The sequence below is a fragment of the Meleagris gallopavo genome, chromosome 22, assembly GCF_000146605.3.
Source record: "Meleagris gallopavo isolate NT-WF06-2002-E0010 breed Aviagen turkey brand Nicholas breeding stock chromosome 22, Turkey_5.1, whole genome shotgun sequence".
In the NCBI taxonomy this organism is placed as follows: Eukaryota; Metazoa; Chordata; class Aves; order Galliformes; family Phasianidae; genus Meleagris; species Meleagris gallopavo.
The window spans coordinates 2,477,860-2,495,748 of NC_015032.2; the positions used below are offsets into that span (position 1 = coordinate 2,477,860).

Consider the following 17,889-nt stretch of genomic DNA (forward strand, 5'->3'; position numbering starts at 1 on the left):
TTACCCGAGCAGCTCCTGCTCAGCCCCTCTGAGACCTCCAAAACCAAATGGAATGCATTCCCAGCCAAAGAGCAGCGAAGGTACCCGATGGCTGAGGGATCAGAATAGCTCTGACACTCACTCCCCACATTCTGCTGTGACAAACCTGGAGGTACCCACTCTTTTCTGAGCTGCCATACATCACTGAGTGTCCTCAGACTCTGCAGTATGGGGACAGCCAGACTATGCACACTTCCCTTGAACCCTATGGGAGAGCCAGATCCCAAAGGGCAGCCAGGCGCACACCTGTGCAGCATGAGCCTGCAAAGTCCCAACAACACACACCCAGTGCTGCTCAGCAGCACCACAGGCACAACGCAGACACCGAGCAATGGCAACTCCAACCTCTCACAGAATCTGGCTGCTGCCCTGCACAGTCCTAAAGCCCATAGACAGCGCTTCCTTATCTGCACACATCGGTACTCCACAGCAGCACATTTCTGAGCAGGATGGAAAGCTGTCCCGCCAACACCCTTTTCTCCCTGCAGAAATCCCTGCAGCTGGCCCCACACTGCTGACGGTGCCCTCACACCACCTCCGTGCTCCCAGGGCTTCTAAAAAGGATGAAAGCAAGGCAGGGGACACCTAGGCACTGCGGGGCAGGACCCAGGGCTTGGGACTCGTGGGCCTGCCCAGCCCCATACCTCCGTGGACTCCTCCTGCTCATTGATCACCAGGAAAGCATCCTCGGTGGCCTGGCGCTTGGCGTCGGCGATGGTTTGCTCCATGCGCGCCCTCTCGGAGGCGATCATCTCAAACGCCTTCTGCTCTGCCTCTGCCACAGCCTTCTGCACCTCCGACATGGCCTGGCGCTTCACCTCGTTCACGGCTTCTTCTGGAAGGGAAGGGAAGCTCAGCCTCACCAGCCTGCCCGGACTCCGCGGCTGCGTGTCCCCATTCAACACGGGGATGGGCTGCCCTGGGCGCACCGCCGGCACCGTGCAGGGGAGCAGAGCCCGTGCCCTGGCCACGCAGGGTGCTGGCAGCAGCGTGCAGCCTGGGGCTGAGCTGTAGGCAGGCTGCTCCAGTCGGTGCACTGCAGCACCAGAGCTCACCCTGGGCAATCCCACAACCAGGGCTCACCTGCTTTCTTCCATATCTCCTCGGTGACGTAGCCCGGCCCCGACCTGCTGCTGAACTCCCGCAGCGAATCTGTTGGAAGAAGAGCGAGGCAGGGAGGGTTATGGGTTAACAGGGCACGACTCAGAGGGTTCCTCCAGTTGGGGCCGTTCATCAGACGCTCAGATGATAAATCACAGCCCTTAATTAGTGCCCTGCATAATTTATGATGCAGTATAACCCATTCCCATCTCCCGGTACTCTGCAACAACTGGAGATGCAGGCACATCACCAAGTGCTGTGTGCTGACCCCAACACCGACCCCAGCAGCTCACAGCCAGCACAGCATCCCTGGGGATGCCCACATGGGGATCTATGCCCACACCACGGAACTCTCGTGATGTGTTCCGTCCTGTTTTAGTGCTTCGAAATCTCATCTGCCTCCCTTCAGTGAAACTTTAAAAGCCATTGATCCCTTCAGCTCTGCAATTCAGATCTGCACGGGGTTCCCACTGCAGGGCAAGGGCTGAGCTACAGCAGGACTTCTGACTTCAATCTGTTCTCCCTTCACTTCCACACTCTCTCCCACCCCGGGTTCAACACGCACCATCCCAACTATTGCTTCTGTGCAGAAATCAAACTGAGCTAAAGTCCTCAGGATAAATTAGGTTTTAAGGCTGCAAACTGCAAATGCTCAATAACAAATTCTATTTTAGTTCCTGTTGCACGGGTACGTGCTATTGTTTCACAAGAAATGCTCATTTTTGCTGAGAACTCCCCAAACTCATCCAAACACAGCTAAACCTGACCCAGACCCTAATCTGGGTACCTTTTGGACATCCAGGAGATTCGCTTTATGTATTAATCCAAACAAGTTGAATATTTATCATTGAATTGTTAGAGCTGGGGGGGACTTTTAAAGGCCATCTGGTCCACCCCCTGCAGTGAGCAGGGATGCTGACATCAGGTTGGTCAAACTGGGATTCCGAGCTTTAAGAATTGTATGCGTTGAAGTCCTCAAGGTCAGAAATGATTTGGGTTTCAGTGAGAACTACGTGCTCTCAAACTGGGGGGGTGAGGACAGCCTAAGTTAATGCTTAGAACTGCCACGATGACAAATGAATTGTCATCCAAAGCAACTAGCAGCTTTCTCCCCATGATTTCATTAAGTGAAGTCAAGCTCATCTTTCCAGTATGTTCTATTTAATGACTCATTATCAGTCTGAAGAGTTTCAGAGCCAGCAGTCAGCCGCTGTGCTGGAAGAAATCATCGCCCACCACAGGTATGAAAGAAACGCCAGAACAGGGCGCAGAGGTGGAGCTCATCTAGAACCAAGGAAGCTTGACTTTCCTCATATAAAGGGACTTCGAAGAGAGATGGGGAAAGACTCTTAATCAGGGCCTGGGGTATCAAGACTAAGGGGCAATGGTTTGAAACCACACGAGAGCAGATTTAAATTGGACACAAGGAAGACACTGCTCACAATGAGGGCGGTGAGGCACTGGCACTGCTGCCTGGAGAGCTGTGGGTGCCCCATCCCTGGGGGTGCCCAGTGCTGGGATGGAGGGGACTCAGGGCAGCCTGCTCTGGGGGGCAACCCAGCCCACGGCGGGGAGGTACATAAATGTCCTTCAAGGTCCCTTCCAAGCCAAACCACACCGTGATCCATTTCTCTTGTACTCTTATGCTTTGCTATAAACCTATTATCTCAAGACCCATTTTCAGATAAAACCCTTTTTCTCGTGCAGCTTCCGACCCAGCACCGCTCACCGCTGCCGATGGAATCGGAGCTGCCAGGGCTGTGCCTGGCTGTGCCCAGCTCTCCCCCAGCCTTGCGGGGCTCAGCCTCGCTGCACCGCCTCTTCCAGTAGTTGAGCTCCTCACGGTCGGCCTCCTGGCAGCGCCGCAGCACGGCCATGGAGCGCCGGGTCTTCTCCACCATCTCCATGATGCAGTTCAGCGCCTGGAGGGAGGGAAGCTGTCAGCTCTTCTGCCACTGCTCAGCCAGGCTGGCTCTTGAGTTTCCCACTGGAGATGCCCCAGTAAAGTAAACCCAAAGTTATTTCACGGCAAAAGGATGCGAGCGTGGTATCTCAACAGTATTCAAACAGGTACCACTGGGTCCCGTGGCCATCCATGCAGTGATGCTGTGGGTGTTACCACCTCCTGGGAGCTCGGGCTGTGTCTGAGCTCAGCATCTGGTTTGGTCACCAACAGATGTGGCCACGCTGCTAAAGGTGGAGCGAGAATAAACTGCTCTACCATAGAAGCAGAGTGCCCATGCTGTTGTCTGTGCCCCCGCGGCATGGGGATGTGTCTTTATGATTTATGATATCTCTCTCTCCAACCTAGAGGAATTGGTCTTGGTACCAGCACTCCATAGGTACATCCCAACTTAAAATATTCACCTATGGGGCCTTCTGCTCCATATCCACCCACATGAAGCATCAGCCTTAGGGCATAAGTAAGCTTATGGGGGCTCCTCTACATTTCTGATCAAAGCTGAATTTCAATTCCATCTCTTTAGGGGAAGCATTCCAGAGAAATGCTTGGGTCAGCAGCACAGAAAAGCAGGCTCTGCAAAAAGTCTGCCAGAGGTACCAAGTCTGTCCATACCCAACCATGGTCCGTATGAGCTGGCAACCCAGGAGAAAAAGCCTTCAACCAATGCCAGCACTGTTGTGTTTTGTTGTTTTTGTTTTTTTTTTTAATCTGTAAGCTCCACACACGTGCTGCACACAACACATCTGCACGCTTGTTGGCACAATGCTGGCCTGGGCAGCTGCTGGAAGACCTGTGCAGGTTACTCTGACCTGTGCAGGTTGTTCTGACGGCCAGCAGGAGCAGCTCTCCAGCACCAGACACTTGGGTCAAACTGGTTTTGGCTTCCACTGGGTGCGAGCAGAGGAAGAATACCAGGAAACTGCTCCTGCTCCTATCTGCCCCTGTTGACCTACTTGTGGCAGCCTGTCCAACTGCTTTTAAAGCCTGGATAAGGTATCGTATCAACAAGAAGGAAATCACTAATTGGAGCAGGAGAGCAGCGGGTCACTGTGTCCCACAGGGCTTCCCACACCTCCCACCTCCTTACATGATCGAGGTGCTTCCACTCGTCAGCCCACTCCCTCTCTGTCAGGCGGTGGTCCACCAACTCGTCCTGGTAACCTCCATTCAAACCTGCAGCAAACCACAGCAGGAGGAGTGATCAGATGGAGCAAATGCTTTCAGTGCTGCAGAGGGAACTCGGCCCCACAGCAACAACAGAGCAGGATTTCTAACTAGGTAGAGCTGTAATTTTAAAACACATCTCCAAGACACGGTTTATGGGGCTAATTGCATACGGCTGCCCTGATCCTTGCTTGTGTCATTGCCTCAGAAATGCTACAATCCCCTCACAGGCCTGGACCTGGCTTGCTGAAAAGGCTGTCTGTAAAGCCACAGGGGCTCCGAGTTGTGACTCAGGTTGCCCAGTTGCTTCCACACACTCCTACCAGCACCAGGAGAGAGGGGAGGTCACACTCTGCTCTCCCCACGCACCGCAGATGTCCTACATCAGTCTCTGAAAAGTTAATTTCTATTTATTTCCACAGCCTTCATCTCTGCATGCAGGCTTGGCCACGGTCAGCACCAACACCGGGTCCTGCTCACTCCTCACCCCTGGTGGCTGCAGCCTTATACACACAGAGGGAAACTGCAGCTCTGCCTCTCCCTCTGTCTTCCTGCTTTTAACTTTTCACTATTTGATGTTCTGTCTGCAAAACCCCTCAACTTTCTTACGGGACACGCCTAGAATTACAACCCAAAGCCCTGCTCACCGAGCCCACCGTGCCTGTCCCGGATCTCCCTGTGCTCCAGCATCTTGCCAGGGTCTCTGTACAGATGGGAGGTGGCGATGTCTTCCAAGGTGTAGTGCTGGAGGGGTGGTGGGGTGGGGTGGAACTGCCCACCAGGGTTCAGCATTGGGATGCTGAGTGCTGGGCTGTGCCGGGGCGCGGGGCTGATGGTGCACACACGCTTGGCAGGCGGCTCCGTCGGCAGCGGCTCTCTCTCAAAGCTGCTGTCATCCCTTCTGTAACCACACCAAGAGACACAGGGCTTTTGTTAGTGCTGCATAAACAGGCACGGGAAGGGAAAGATGAAGAAACAGCAGAATTTGGGCAGTGATGATTTTACCGGAGGGGTAGAAGGAGGGAGCTGAAACAAACACGATCGACTTGTGAACAAATCCACGGAGTGACCTTGCTAAAAGGAGTTCAAAATGCCCAAGTGTTGTGATTCATCTTTCTGAGCGCAACCAAATTAAGATTTCACAGCTTCTATAAATTTGAAGTGTGCTCCACATAATTACATAACGACTTTTACTTGGAATAAAGGCAGCGAAAACAAAACCGTGTCCTTCCCTGTGCTGAAAGTGCCTCCACCTGCTGCCTTCCTGGCTCAGGCACTTGGGTGACCTGCTCCCAAACAAATCCCCGTGGGCAGGGTCTGCCCGAGAGCCCTTGGAGAGGGTCTGCAGCCAAATTATCAGTGCTAAGAGCAGGAGCTACAGCCATAGACAGCAGTGTCTCACCAACAGCTGTAAGGAGTGCTACGTTTGGCCCAGAACACAATTTAAAGTTTTAATTCACCTTCACTGCTGTCCAAAAACATGACTTTGGGAACGGAGTGGCAAAGGCTCCTTTACCTGTCAGGGCTGTGCCTCTTGCTGTTCCCGTTGACCTCGATGAGCAGCTCCGAAGAGTCGGCTGGGGAGGAGGTGGTGTTGAGAAGGATGTGCTCATGCTGCGCCAGGTACTGGGATGGCGTCTGCTTGGCAGCCCGGGCGCAGTGCAGCAGCTCTCTCTGGAGCAGAGGGAGGTTGGCCTGGAAAACATGCACGGCTCTGCTTCACGCAGCCTGCATGGACACGAGCAGGTTTGCTCAGAGAGCACGAACAGCTCGAGCCTGGGGCCCCGCTCAGCATTTCCCAGCTTGTCACGTCTGCGCTGGGCAGACCTACCTGTGTTTTCTCAGGGGCTGGGGACGGCCTGGGGCCGGCACACACAGAAGCACTGTGGGAAGCACTCTGTGCTTCTAGCATCTCGCTGCCCCACACACAATAAGCCAACACTTCAAACACTCTAGATCCCGACATTTTCAAACGGCAGAACGGAGATTGGTTTGTCTCATTTACCCCTAACACACAAGCAGACATACGTGGCTCTCATTACAAAGTCAGCTTTCTGCGAGCCAGTAGCACGCGGCAACAGCCATGGTCTGTGCAGTCTGTCTTGGATAAGAATAGTTGTGATGCTTGTTATGAGAGCTTCCCCAGCAGGGACACGCTGCCAAGCAGCACAGCCCTGCACAGCACTGTCAGCCAGCCCCACCAGCTCCTGTCACCTTCAGGAAGGGGATCACAAACGGCCGCAGGGGGAAGTTCGTCGCCTCTTGCAGCTTGCAGTGAAATTCCTCAATCGTCACTGTTGAGTTCTGAGAAAAGAATTAAGAAACGAAGTGACCGTTTGTTCTTATTTGTAGATGCTTGGAAAACAGCTCAAAATGAACAGAACTAGAAAGGAGACTGCATCTGCCACAACAGCACTGACGATGCTCACATCAGATCCTGCCTCACACAGCCAAACAGACTCCGGCCAACGGAGCAGAACGACTGCACCAGGCATGGGGGGCAGTGGGCACTGCCAGCACCAGAGCGGGGGGCAGCAAGCCCAGCTGGCACCTCCTGCAGCCCAGTCAGGTGGCCCAGGGCAGGCTGGGGATGGGCAGCAGCTCCAGCTGCTTCTTCTCTCCCTTCCAGCTCAGCTTACCCAACCTATCCACCATCCACGAGGTCACCAGCAGCCTGCTGCTCCTATACTGATGTTCCCAGCTTGGGTCCTACCTGGAACAAGCTGCACACACAAAGTTCATCCCTGCAACAATAACTGCCGTCAGGGGGGACGGCGATGAGCAGAGGAACTTGAACACTTTGTAATTTCCTTTGCTGGTGGGTAAACTAACATGCTGCCTCACACCCATGGAAATACAGACAAGTGCCCGCCTGCTTCAGCAGCATTTGGTGCCTGTGAAGAACCCCGAGGCTGCAAACAGACTTGTGTATGTTCTGCCTGTGCCAACCTGGGGAGCAGCAGTACTTCAGGCTGCCCGTGGCCCAGCTGCGTTTGCTGCATGCTCAGCCTCTGAGCAAGGCTGCCAAAAGCAGAGATCAGCTCAGAGCTGTGCTGGGCCATGCACCAGGTGGCAGCTGGCACAAGGCTGTGCTACAGGACCTTGGCTGAGCGTGCACGGGGCTGTGCAGCATTCCTACCAGTCAACTTGTACCACTGCAAGTACTGGCTCCAATCCTGCAAGGCCTGTTCGTTTCTTTCTGAAGGATGTTTTCAGCTCTCCTTAGATGCAGAGGGGCAGGAGGCCGTGTGCGCACTGGGTGCACCACCAGCAGCAACCCTAGCTCTTGCAAGCCCAAGCACAGAAGATGCAAAAAGTGTATTCACCAATCCCCTTCCTGCTACTGCACTGTCAGACTGTCATAAAAATGAATGCAGCTTAGTGACAGCTTGCCCAGCCATGCACTTCTTATAGGTGCAGGCAAAGCACTGAAGCCTCCTGCTGCAGTGCCAGGCTTTCTATCTTCCCCAGGCCTCAGCAATGCTAGTGGGGCTGCACTGCAGTATGCAGGAGGAAAAAAGCCCACTAAATGCCCCAGTGATCAGCACTGCATATCAAAAATGAGGTGCTTGAAGCATTGAGACATCCTCTACATCCTGGGCTTAGAAATGGATTTCTTTCAAAAAGCAGCAGGCACAGAGAGCATCCCCACAGCTCAGCATCACCCTCTCTCCCCCCAGCAAGTTGTGCATGCAGCACCTGCAGAGCTGCAGCAAACTGGATGGTGGCCCAGCATGCAAGGCCCACCAGCTCCTCGCAAGATGCTCTTTCCAAAACAGCACCCAAAGCCACTCGTCTGTATTTGCAGAGGTGCTCGGGCATGGAAGCACCGTCACCTCACCAGAAATCACACATCCCTTCTGCTCTGGGCTTAGGGGTGCAAAGAGAACGCTTCCCCGGCAGAAAAGCAGAGCTCCTGGGAGCTGCGTTTACAGGAGCAGACCAGGAAGCACAGCACTGCTCACGGCTTCTAGTGAGGAAGGCAAAGAGCACCAGGCATGCAGCTTCTACAACAAAGTAAGTCTCAAGCCCTCCGGGTTTCCATAGGCTCAGCTGCACCTGGGCTCACGTCAGTGCAATGGGACAGATTGCTTTTGAAATCCACTGAAGAAAACAAACAAACAAAAAAAAGCCAGCAAGTTTACCAGAAAGCACAAACAATACAAGCTGTGCTTAGCCAACAGCTCTGCTTGCAAAGGCCCACGATGTTGTGCAACGGGGGCACGTGCTGGCTGCTGGGATCCCATCACTGCAACGCTTTTGCAAAAAGAAACGTCCCCTGGGCTTCCCGGGGAGCAGCTTACCACCAGGGCCAGGACCAGGGTCCGCACCTTCTCCCCGATCTCTGGAGAGATGTCATTGCCAAACTGCTGCAGGGTGGTGAGGAAGCGCTTCAGCTTGCTGAGCTGCCGCGCTCCACACGTGGCCGGGAGCTGCTGGTTGGTCAGTGAGGAAGAGGAGGAGGAGGCCGGGCCGTTGCCAAAGCGCTGGGGTGGGGACGGTGCCCCATTGAGCGTCGGGGGGGAATGGTTCATCCCGTTGGGCACTGCAGAATGGGGACAAAACGGCATGAGATGGGCACGGCCCCGAGGGCTGCGTCCTGCCTGCAGCGTGCGACCGTACTCCCCACAGAGCTGAAGGGAGTTTGGCAGATACGGCTGTTTGTCCAAACCGGTCCCATCTGTGATCGTGTCTCCTTTAAGCAGAAGGCGTGATGAAACTGACTGCAGCTTGGGAAGTCCGCATGGGATTAGAATAAATTGTTGACATCCCCTCAGTGCTGTTGTGCAATCTGAAGTTGTGTCTGGGAAATGGTGAGAGCAGCTGTGCATGGGGGGCCCAAACTTCAGACAAACCCAGAATGTTAGGGGTGAAAAATACACCATGGTAAATACAGCTGTGGCTGATGCACAGGGCTGGCCTTAAAAGTCCAGAGCTGAACTGTGCACCTCTCCTATGGAGACAGGTTGAGGGAGCCGGGGCTTCTGGCCTGGAAAAGGCACGGCTTCAGAGAGACCTCACTGTGGCCTTCCTGTACCTGAAGGGAGTTCATCAAAAGGAAGGGAGCAACTTTCTACATAGGCAAATGGTGACAGGACAAGGGGGAATGGCTTTAAACTAAAAGCAGGGAGATTTAGGTCAGATGTTAGGAAAAAACTCATTACTCAGAGGGGTGTGGTGCTGGCAATGCTACCCAGAGCTGTGGGTGCCCATTCCTGCAGGTGCCAGATGCCATGGACAGGTCCTGGGCAGCCTAAGCTGAGGGCAGCCAGCCCACGGTGGGAGGGAGAAGCTCGCAAAGCCCCTCCCAGCAGAGCTGCCACAGGCTTGGGAAGGCATGTGCTTGCCTCAAAGGAACGCAGCCTGCAAAGATGCCAACATTCCCACCGCAGCTTCCCCAGGATTGCTCCTTGGGTCTTCCAAAGAATCACACCTGGGAGGGTTTTTCAGAGAAAAGTACAGAGGCATTGGAGCAGTTAAACCACCCCGGGGCACAGCAAGGCTCCACACACCTGGAGCTGTAGGGTGAGCACGGAAAGAGGAAGCACAGTCAGTTGAGATCCAAAGGAAAGATAAAGGTGAAGAGACCAACCAGGGCAAAAGGCTTTTCTGGGGCATAACAAAGACACACTCCTTTGTGCAGAGAGCGATGATGAAATGAAAGTAAAGCCTGAGGACAGAGCTGTGAAGGCAAAACAGGCTGGTGCCTTCCGTTCTAGGTCAGTGCAACCAGAGAAACTCCTGGCCACACTTCCCCAGGCCAGGAAAGGAACAGAGATGACCTGCAGAGATCAGCAGTACCTGCCATAGCAGCAAATACTGAGCTCACTTAAAAGGCAACGCCAAGTACTCACAACGAGCATCGGTTCTGCAGTAAACATGTAATAAAAAGGGGTAAAGCCTCCCAAGCAGAGCAGTAATGCACAGCCTTGTGCTCTCCAGAGGCTGCAGCCAAGGAGCTCTGCCCTGTTCCCTGTTTCTTTTGCTCTTAGCAAGGGAAGAAGGAGAGTACAGGTTGCTGTGTGTGGGCAGGAAGGAGCAGGGGCTGCAGGGGAGCACAGGAATATGAAAGTCATCCTCGAGGGCTACACCACTAAATTCTGCAATAGGTACCAAACTGTCTCTCCTTGTCTTTACGTCCCTTCACAGAGCAGGGCATGCAAAGGGTGGCTCTGAGCACTGCCCCTGTGCACAGCCAAGAAGTGAAAAGCATGAGTAAACTTCATCACAGCTCGTAGTGCTCGCTCCTCTGAGAAGAGGCAGTGAAGTCATCAGGCCCCAGCAGATTCAGGTGACTTGGCCCCTGACAGTGTGCCAAGCAGCCTTATTGGAAAAATTAATTTCTATCACTTTGCTAATGGTCTTTTTCTGCCTTAGCAAAAGGAGAGCCATTAAAAAACCCTCCGTGTATAAAGCCAGGGACAACGTGTCTGGCGGGATAACCCAATGATTAGCACTGCTGCCAGCATCTCTCAGTGCATTAGCTGGTGTCCTGAAAGAGACTGAATGGTAACGCTGTGAAATCCCCTGCCAAGATGAAATGGAGATGCCCCAGACACTGCCGTGGGTAGCAGAGCAATACACACACAGCCAGGGGACCTCAGTATGGAATAAGGGTGAGGAGAGAATGAAATGTCTGCGTGCCACGAGTGGGGTAAGGTAATTCCATGCTTGAGTGTGAAGTAAAACAGCTGTGCTCTAGAATAATGCTTTTAGATGATAAGATTTTAAGATGATGGCTTAAGTGTTTTCTAAAAGGAAAAAGCACGAGCCTGTGTTCTTCCTGTGAGGTGGGGCTGAACACCCATCCCACCTGGTGAGCTGCCTCTGAGCAGCGCCCTGCAGCTTAACGGAGAGGTTATGGAGCAAAGATGGAGAACAGAGAACTTGGACAGACAGTGAGAAATTTCCGAGGCTGTGAAATTAAAAGAGGAAAACTTTCTAATCTCAGCTGCAGAAATGCTGTCTGCAAAGCGAGATACAGCAGAATGGGAATTAACTCTGCCAGATACAGCACAAAGCTCAGCTCCTGGCTTCTTTGAAGCCAACCTGATAAAAACCTTCCATTTCTTAAGGAGGTTATTGCAGAAATCACATCTGCACCTGCACGGAGAGAGACTTGGAGAGACTGTGACAACATTGGGACAAGCAGGAGCGGGCAGGGTTGTACTACAGACCCCATGGTATGTCCTACATAAGCAGAAGGAAAGCCCCAGCCCTCGCTCCCAGCTGTGCGGCTCTGTGCTGGCCAGCAGCCTGGCAAACAGGGAGCCCTGCCAGATGCTGGCACAAGCAGAGCTCCTCCTCGCTGGGCCAATCCCTTGGCAAAGTGATTTACTGGGGGCTTACGTGCAGCTGGGGTGAAGGAGACGGGCCGAGGGCCGCCAGGGTTGACGGGGGGCAGCGGTGGCATATTGGGAGGAGAGGACCTGGTCTGTATCTTCACTTCCACGGGCGAGCCGGGCATCACTGGCACCCTCTTCTCACCAGCAACTGTACAAAGAGAACATGGACACGTTACCAACAGTCCTCACAGGGATTTCCCTGCCAAGCACAAGAAGCACAGAACTGCAAAGGCTTTCCCTCCATTAGAACTGCAGAGGGATACCGAAACCACAACAAGCTGCTCTTATTTTAACTATAATAAAATAACAGTACTAACATAACACTGCCAAACACTACTCGCACACACCTGGCCATGCTTTCACACCACGTGCCTCTCACTGGCACACTGCTGCACGAGCACAGCACTCCCAGCAGTAACAGCTGGAGGAGCACTGCTATGTGCACAAGAGCTGCCCTGGCTTGGTGCAAAGCCTTGGTACCCCCTTGCCCCTTGTCCTCGGCCCCCAGCCACAAGCTTTGGACACCAGAACATGGCCACAAGTCCACCCTGTTTCCTCTTCTTCCCCTCTTCTACTGTGTACATACACAACTGGATTTTGCCATGGAAAGAAACTGAGCCTGAAACAAATCTTAAAGGTTTTTTTTTTATCTGTTCTCCTAAAGCATTCCTAGGGCACGACACACACCATGGAAGCACCAGCAAAGAAAGCAGGACTAACCTGGTTAAACTGCAGAGGGGGAAAAAGAGCCACAGATTTGATTCCCTAGAATACAACCAGCTAGCACTGTGCTACCAAATGAGAAAGAAGTTACCCACAATGAGAGTGGTGAGGCACTGGGACAGGGTGCCCTGGGAGGCGGTGGGTGCCCTGTCCCTGGAGACACCAAGGTCAGGCTGGACCGGACTCTGAGCACCTGATGGAGCTGTGGGTGTCTCTGTTCACTGCAGGGGTATGGGACTAAGTTTAAAGATCCCTTCCACCTCAAACCATTCTACTATTCTATGAAAGCCAACTCTGGAGGAGCCAGCACCTCACCTTCAGATGCGCTCCAACAGACAGCGAGAACCAGGCAGGGCTGATAAGCGTAAAGCTTCCTGCTAAAGCCTGGGGCCTCTAAAACCCAGATAAAACCCATCCTTCTAAAACTCAGTTTTAGCCTAACCACATCCATTTCATGAGAACCGTGCCTGCAAAACAGGCTGTGAGCGAGGACGCGAGCCAGCCCCTGGCTGTCCGGGACTAAAAACCAGACAGCCTTTGTCCCACGGAGACACTGCCTTCCCCACCTCCTCCTTGCACATTTCACTATTTAGAAATATTTACCGGCTCACCAATGGCAACACAGCCGTGCTGCTGCCTCCAGAGGCACAGAAGATGCTGCAGGTCCCAGCACAGCTGGAATCGTGGCTGAGAGCTGAACACCAGCGCAGCTCCCTGGGTCACGTTGCACCAAGGGCCATCCTTGCTGATGGCCGAATGCCCCAAGCATCAAGCAGGACACCTGCCTGCCCTGGGACACTGATGGATTTTCCATCAGCAAGGCTTGTTCCAGCCCAGGTGCTGAGTGCTCCCATGCAGCTCTTCTCGAAACACTTACAAATGTCGTGTCTGTTTTTCCAGCAGTGCCTGCAGCACACGGACTGAGCACATTTATGGCACAATGCTTTCACCATTGCTGCCAACTGACCCAACCTGGTGATGACGCAGTGACTTTGCACCCAGGAACAGCAATTTGAACCACAGAGGGGGCTGCAGCACTGCGATCCCGTGGGAGGGCTCCTTCTAACATGGGAGCACTGGGACATCACACAGGAGGATGATTCACCAGGAGCAGAGAGAAACCTGAGCATGGAGACACTGTTCTAATCCCAGCTCGGTGCAGGAATGCCACATCCTCAGGAAGCTGATGGGGCAAATTCTGCAGCGCTTGGAGTCACGGCTTTCAGAACTGCAGAGCTCCTGCCCGGAGTGGGACAGCTATGGCACAGAGTCTGTGCAGTGTGCCCATGTGGGGCGGGCACCTGCCCCAACACACCACGCTCAGTGATTCCCCTTACAGAAGCCTTCTGAATACTGTGTTTAGTGCAAAGAGAGTGTTGCTACGATAGGTAACCTCAGAAGAATGGCTAACATTTGCTTGCGCTGTAAACTGTATATAGAAGCTGCTTTAGTAATCTCTCCCTGCTTGTGAGTTCAAGAAAAGGCACGGGTGAAAAGAGCCACAAGTCAGGGAGCACCTCAACCCCTCAGGAACTGACATTAATAATACAAAAAAGCCTTTGGTAATCAGAGAACAAAGTAACAAAAGGAAAGAAAAGTACTGCAAGGTGAGAACAGGACATTGCCTCCCTGCACAGCCAGGCACGGGTTGTGGGGCAGCTGGGGGGCAGGCACTGCCCCACACCTCTCCCCACTGCAGTTTTGCTGCGCAGATCCACACAAAGCCAAAGCCCTGAGCTGGCTGCGATGCTGAGCCACAAGGCTGCAGGGAGCAAAGAGCACAGGGAGAGAGCATCAGCACTGATACAGCACACAGCACGCGGATGCTTCATACACATTTCTGTGATAATATTTATATGTGCACAACTTAACACCATACCACAAGCCCTACGCACAAGCACAGGCAGTATCTGTAGGCTGTTAAGCCCTGCTGTCAGCTGCAGACGGCAAAGCCTTTCCTGCTCCTTGACGGGAAGCAGATCAGAGCCTGTGGCTGAGGACACACAGCGTGGATGGGGGCAGACCCAGGTGCTGTTGATGCAGGTGTGGGATGCCCTTGGCTCGGGTTCAGGATGGAGGAGGAACCTGCTGCACCCGGGCTGACAACAGCTGCACAGAGCCCTACCGCTTCCTCACAGCCCCGTTCACTGGGCTCAGGCACTCCAGCTCAGCAGGCTGTAGCTCTCTGAGAAGTCAAAGCAGGGAACACGTTGGAAGGAGTGAGGGAAAAGCATGCTGAGCATGGCACAGCGCTGCACAGCTGTAATGCACACATCAGGATCTGCTTTTTGCTTTTGCAGGAGGCAGGGGGGAGAGAGCAGTGTCACAAGAAGACTGTATCAGGGCTTTGGCCACTCAAGGTTAGAGGTGAGGCCTGCGAGTTTAGTCAGTCGGTGTCTTTTGAACAACAGTTCAGAGTCAGAAAAGTAGGTGACAGTTTCAGACAGAGAGAAGAGGTTTAATTGGAGTAAGCACCTTCAACTTCCATGTAGTACACATGAAAGTGTAGACAAATATATCGCAGAACAGACAAGATGTGCCTCAACTGAAGCAGCCACTCCTCGAGGCTCAGAGCCCCAAGCTCTCACACCAGATGGGCACAGATCACAGACATGACACGGCCCACCCCAGGGTGCCCAGCAGTGCCAGGACACAAACCACGCTCTGGGAGCACCGCTGCTTCCTCTGACCTGAACCTCATACATAACACAATCACAGAGCACCAGCAGCTCAGCCAGACAAAGCCTCCCCAGCAGCAGAGGCTCAGCGACCCCACTGAAATGGGAACCAAATCACAGCTTTAGGATAAAGCAAAGCCTGTCCGGGTGCCAAAAGAGACCATCTGAAAGAGCAAAGCAAAGGACTCCGGTGCCACGGGCCAGCAGGACCCTGTCTGCGGCCTAGGAGAGCTGCTTCAACACAACCCCATACAGAAAAGGCCTCAGAGCTCTGCCCTGCCCCAGGCACCACGCTCACACCGTGCTGCAGCTGGCTCTGCAGCTCCTGACAGGCAATCTGCATGCAAAGAGAAGCGGCACCCGCGTAACCTGACCTGCTCGAGTAAATAGGGTGAAGTGAAATATGGCTCACCACCTCCCAGCTTTGCTGAATGTTTATTTTGAATAACATGCTTATCTGCTCCAACTGCTCACCATCTGTTTCCAGTCTCCACCAAGCTAATATTTTTCACATTTAGGCACCGAGAAATGGGAAGAATTACATTTAAATTTTATTAACATCTTTCCTCCGCTCCGAGGTCGCCATTCCCTCCCCTCACCAGCTCTGAGCCGTCTGCAGAGCACCTCTGCAGCTCCAAGGGCTGCACGGGGCTGCCTGCATGCGGCTTCCAGCAGCTCACTGCTGCTCCAGCACCGCTTCCAGGCAGCTCCCAACCCTCAGAACTAAACCGAGGAAGGACCCAACAGCGTACCTCAGTGCAGCACCGTCGCATCAGGAAGCGATGGAGGAGGAAGGCAGGAAGGCTCTGGGATGGGGCTGGGGTACTGAGTCCTCCTTAGGGGGGGACAGAAAGCTCTGAAGTCAGCTTTCACCCCGCGTTGCTGGGTGTACGGCACAGCCAAGCTGCGACCTGCAGGCTGCGGTGGGAGTGGAGGATGGCACCTCGTGCAGAGCCCCGCGGCACTGCGAGCTGCTGAGCCTGGGACCGGAGCTTCGTACATCAAAAATAAACGCGTGCATCTCCTCTGCCATCTCCTCCTCTCCCACACACAGCTGCTTCGCTTTAAATCGCAATTCGGCGCAGCGCTCAGATAGAGGAACTTGAAAGAGCAAAGTATGTTATCATTTGCAACCAGTCCAGAAAGCAGTTAATAAGGGAAATAAGATTAATAATTGATTCCTGACGGCAGACTGCAGATCGCTATCTGCTTTGCCCTTCGGTGCTCTCCATAACACCCTGTCAGTGCTCCCACCCCGCAACCCATTCTGGGCTCTGCAGTGGTTCCCCTCCTCTTGTCCCCACCCCGACCCACTGAAACAACCCAAAATGCCTCTGTGCAGAGGTCTGCTTTCAGAACCTATTCTATAGTTGCTGCTTTCAGCAGGAGTCCCCTCCGGAAAATCACCAGCCCGTGGGACAGAGTGACAACAGCACTGCGTGCACATACCCTGCACAGTGCTGCTAGGAGCCAGCTGGGAAACAGCTCTCCGAATGGACCAGACTGCCTTCAAAGCAGGGTTTAAAAACAAAGTTCTGCTACGATCTGCTAAGGTTTAAAGCAGAAAAGCCCTGTTATGAAAAATCCTATATGTTACATGAACAACTCAGCACTGCAATTTTGGGAGTGGGAATTTTTTTTTTCTTCCTGCTGCAAAGCAGATAAAGGTGTGACTTCCATACCTGGAAATGCTGACCCAAAAGGCAAAAAACTAGCTGCAGCAACTTCTAACTTCTGGAAGCGTTTTCTACTTTCAGAGAGGCTTTAAGACTCCTCTTTACACACAGCTTGGCCTGCTCCACAGCTCCTGCCCTCCAGATGGAACACATCAGCCCAGCCCCATCTCGGTGCCATCCTCTGCCATGGGAAAATGTCAGCACAGCCCAAGGAGCTGCGTTTAATTGGCATCCTCTTATTGCTAATTAGCTGTGAGGGGCTCTCCGCAGCTCAGCTCCTAATGGTCAGTAGAAGTGCACCCACTGATTTAAAGGGGCTTCGGAGCAGAGAATGATGGATTGCTGCTGCTGAACACCCACAGCCCATGTGTCCCACAGGCAGCTTTCTGCCTGGCCCTGCAGCCTCTGCACAGCAGTCTGTTTGTTGCTGGTAGCAGAAATAAACCCCAACTGGTCTGTCCTGAGCTCCCAGGTTGCCAACCCCTCCTCTCTCCTACCTGGCGTTCAGTTCCCCAGCTCTTAGTTTGAGAGGAAAAATCAAGTTGTGGAAGAGGAGGTGATTTTCCACCATCCAGTTCTGCACAGAATGCAGCAGATGTTGACAAAGCTGCTGTTTCTAGGTCAGTGCAGCCCGCTGCCTTACGGGCTCCTCACCAGCCCTGTCCTCACCAGCTGAGGAGCAGCCACATGAGGAGATCCCTTGGAGGAGTGCCTCAAGCAGAGCCCGCTGCTCTTCTCGGTGTGTTTTAACCCCCAACACCTGCAGACGTGCTGCTTCGTGTGAACCAGATCAGGGTCAAAGCACCACGACACGTGTCCCCGTTGCAAGGGATGGAGCAAAACAGCAGCTGGCCCATGTGTCAGCACAACACAAGCTGCTTGGGGTGCCGTGCCTGTGTAGGAAATCCCCGTGCCCAGCCTGCTGCTCCTGGTCGTAAACTGCTAGGGAAAGCCCCTCTGACTTCCAGCGTGCCACAGAGACCTCGCTCACGGCCAGCAGGGCTTCAGAGATCAAAGCTGGAGGTTCACAGCTGCCCTTCCAAGTGCAGACTGAACTAGGAGGGGTATCCAAGACCCCCTACAGCCCCACACTGCAGGGGCTGCAAAGGGCAGGGCTGCGGGGTCTGCGTTCCTGAGAGCCCAGAAACGGTGAGGGAAGGGCAAGAGGCAAACACGAGTTCTGATCAGGAGGAACACCC

The 17,889-nt window shown here is 53.6% G+C and overlaps 1 protein-coding gene across 3 annotated transcripts in view; it reads right to left on the reverse strand.

Annotated features, from left to right (window-relative positions):
* Positions 1–17,304, reverse strand: part of CBFA2T2 (CBFA2/RUNX1 partner transcriptional co-repressor 2) — a 20,489-nt gene extending 3,185 nt beyond the window's left edge. The window contains exons 1-10 of one of the 3 annotated variants that reach the window (XM_010722287.3): positions 17,188–17,304; positions 11,618–11,761; positions 8,572–8,813; positions 6,482–6,571; positions 5,784–5,962; positions 4,915–5,168; positions 4,191–4,276; positions 2,870–3,062; positions 1,123–1,191; positions 684–874 (exon numbers count right to left, since the gene is read on the reverse strand). In XM_010722287.3, the coding sequence (XP_010720589.1) occupies positions 684–874; positions 1,123–1,191; positions 2,870–3,062; positions 4,191–4,276; positions 4,915–5,168; positions 5,784–5,962; positions 6,482–6,571; positions 8,572–8,813; positions 11,618–11,735 (1,422 nt within the window). In that variant the 5' untranslated portion in view covers positions 11,736–11,761; positions 17,188–17,304. The other 2 variants (XM_010722286.3, XM_019622147.2) reach the window with 2 other exon arrangements.
* Positions 17,305–17,889: the final 585 nt, after the last annotated feature.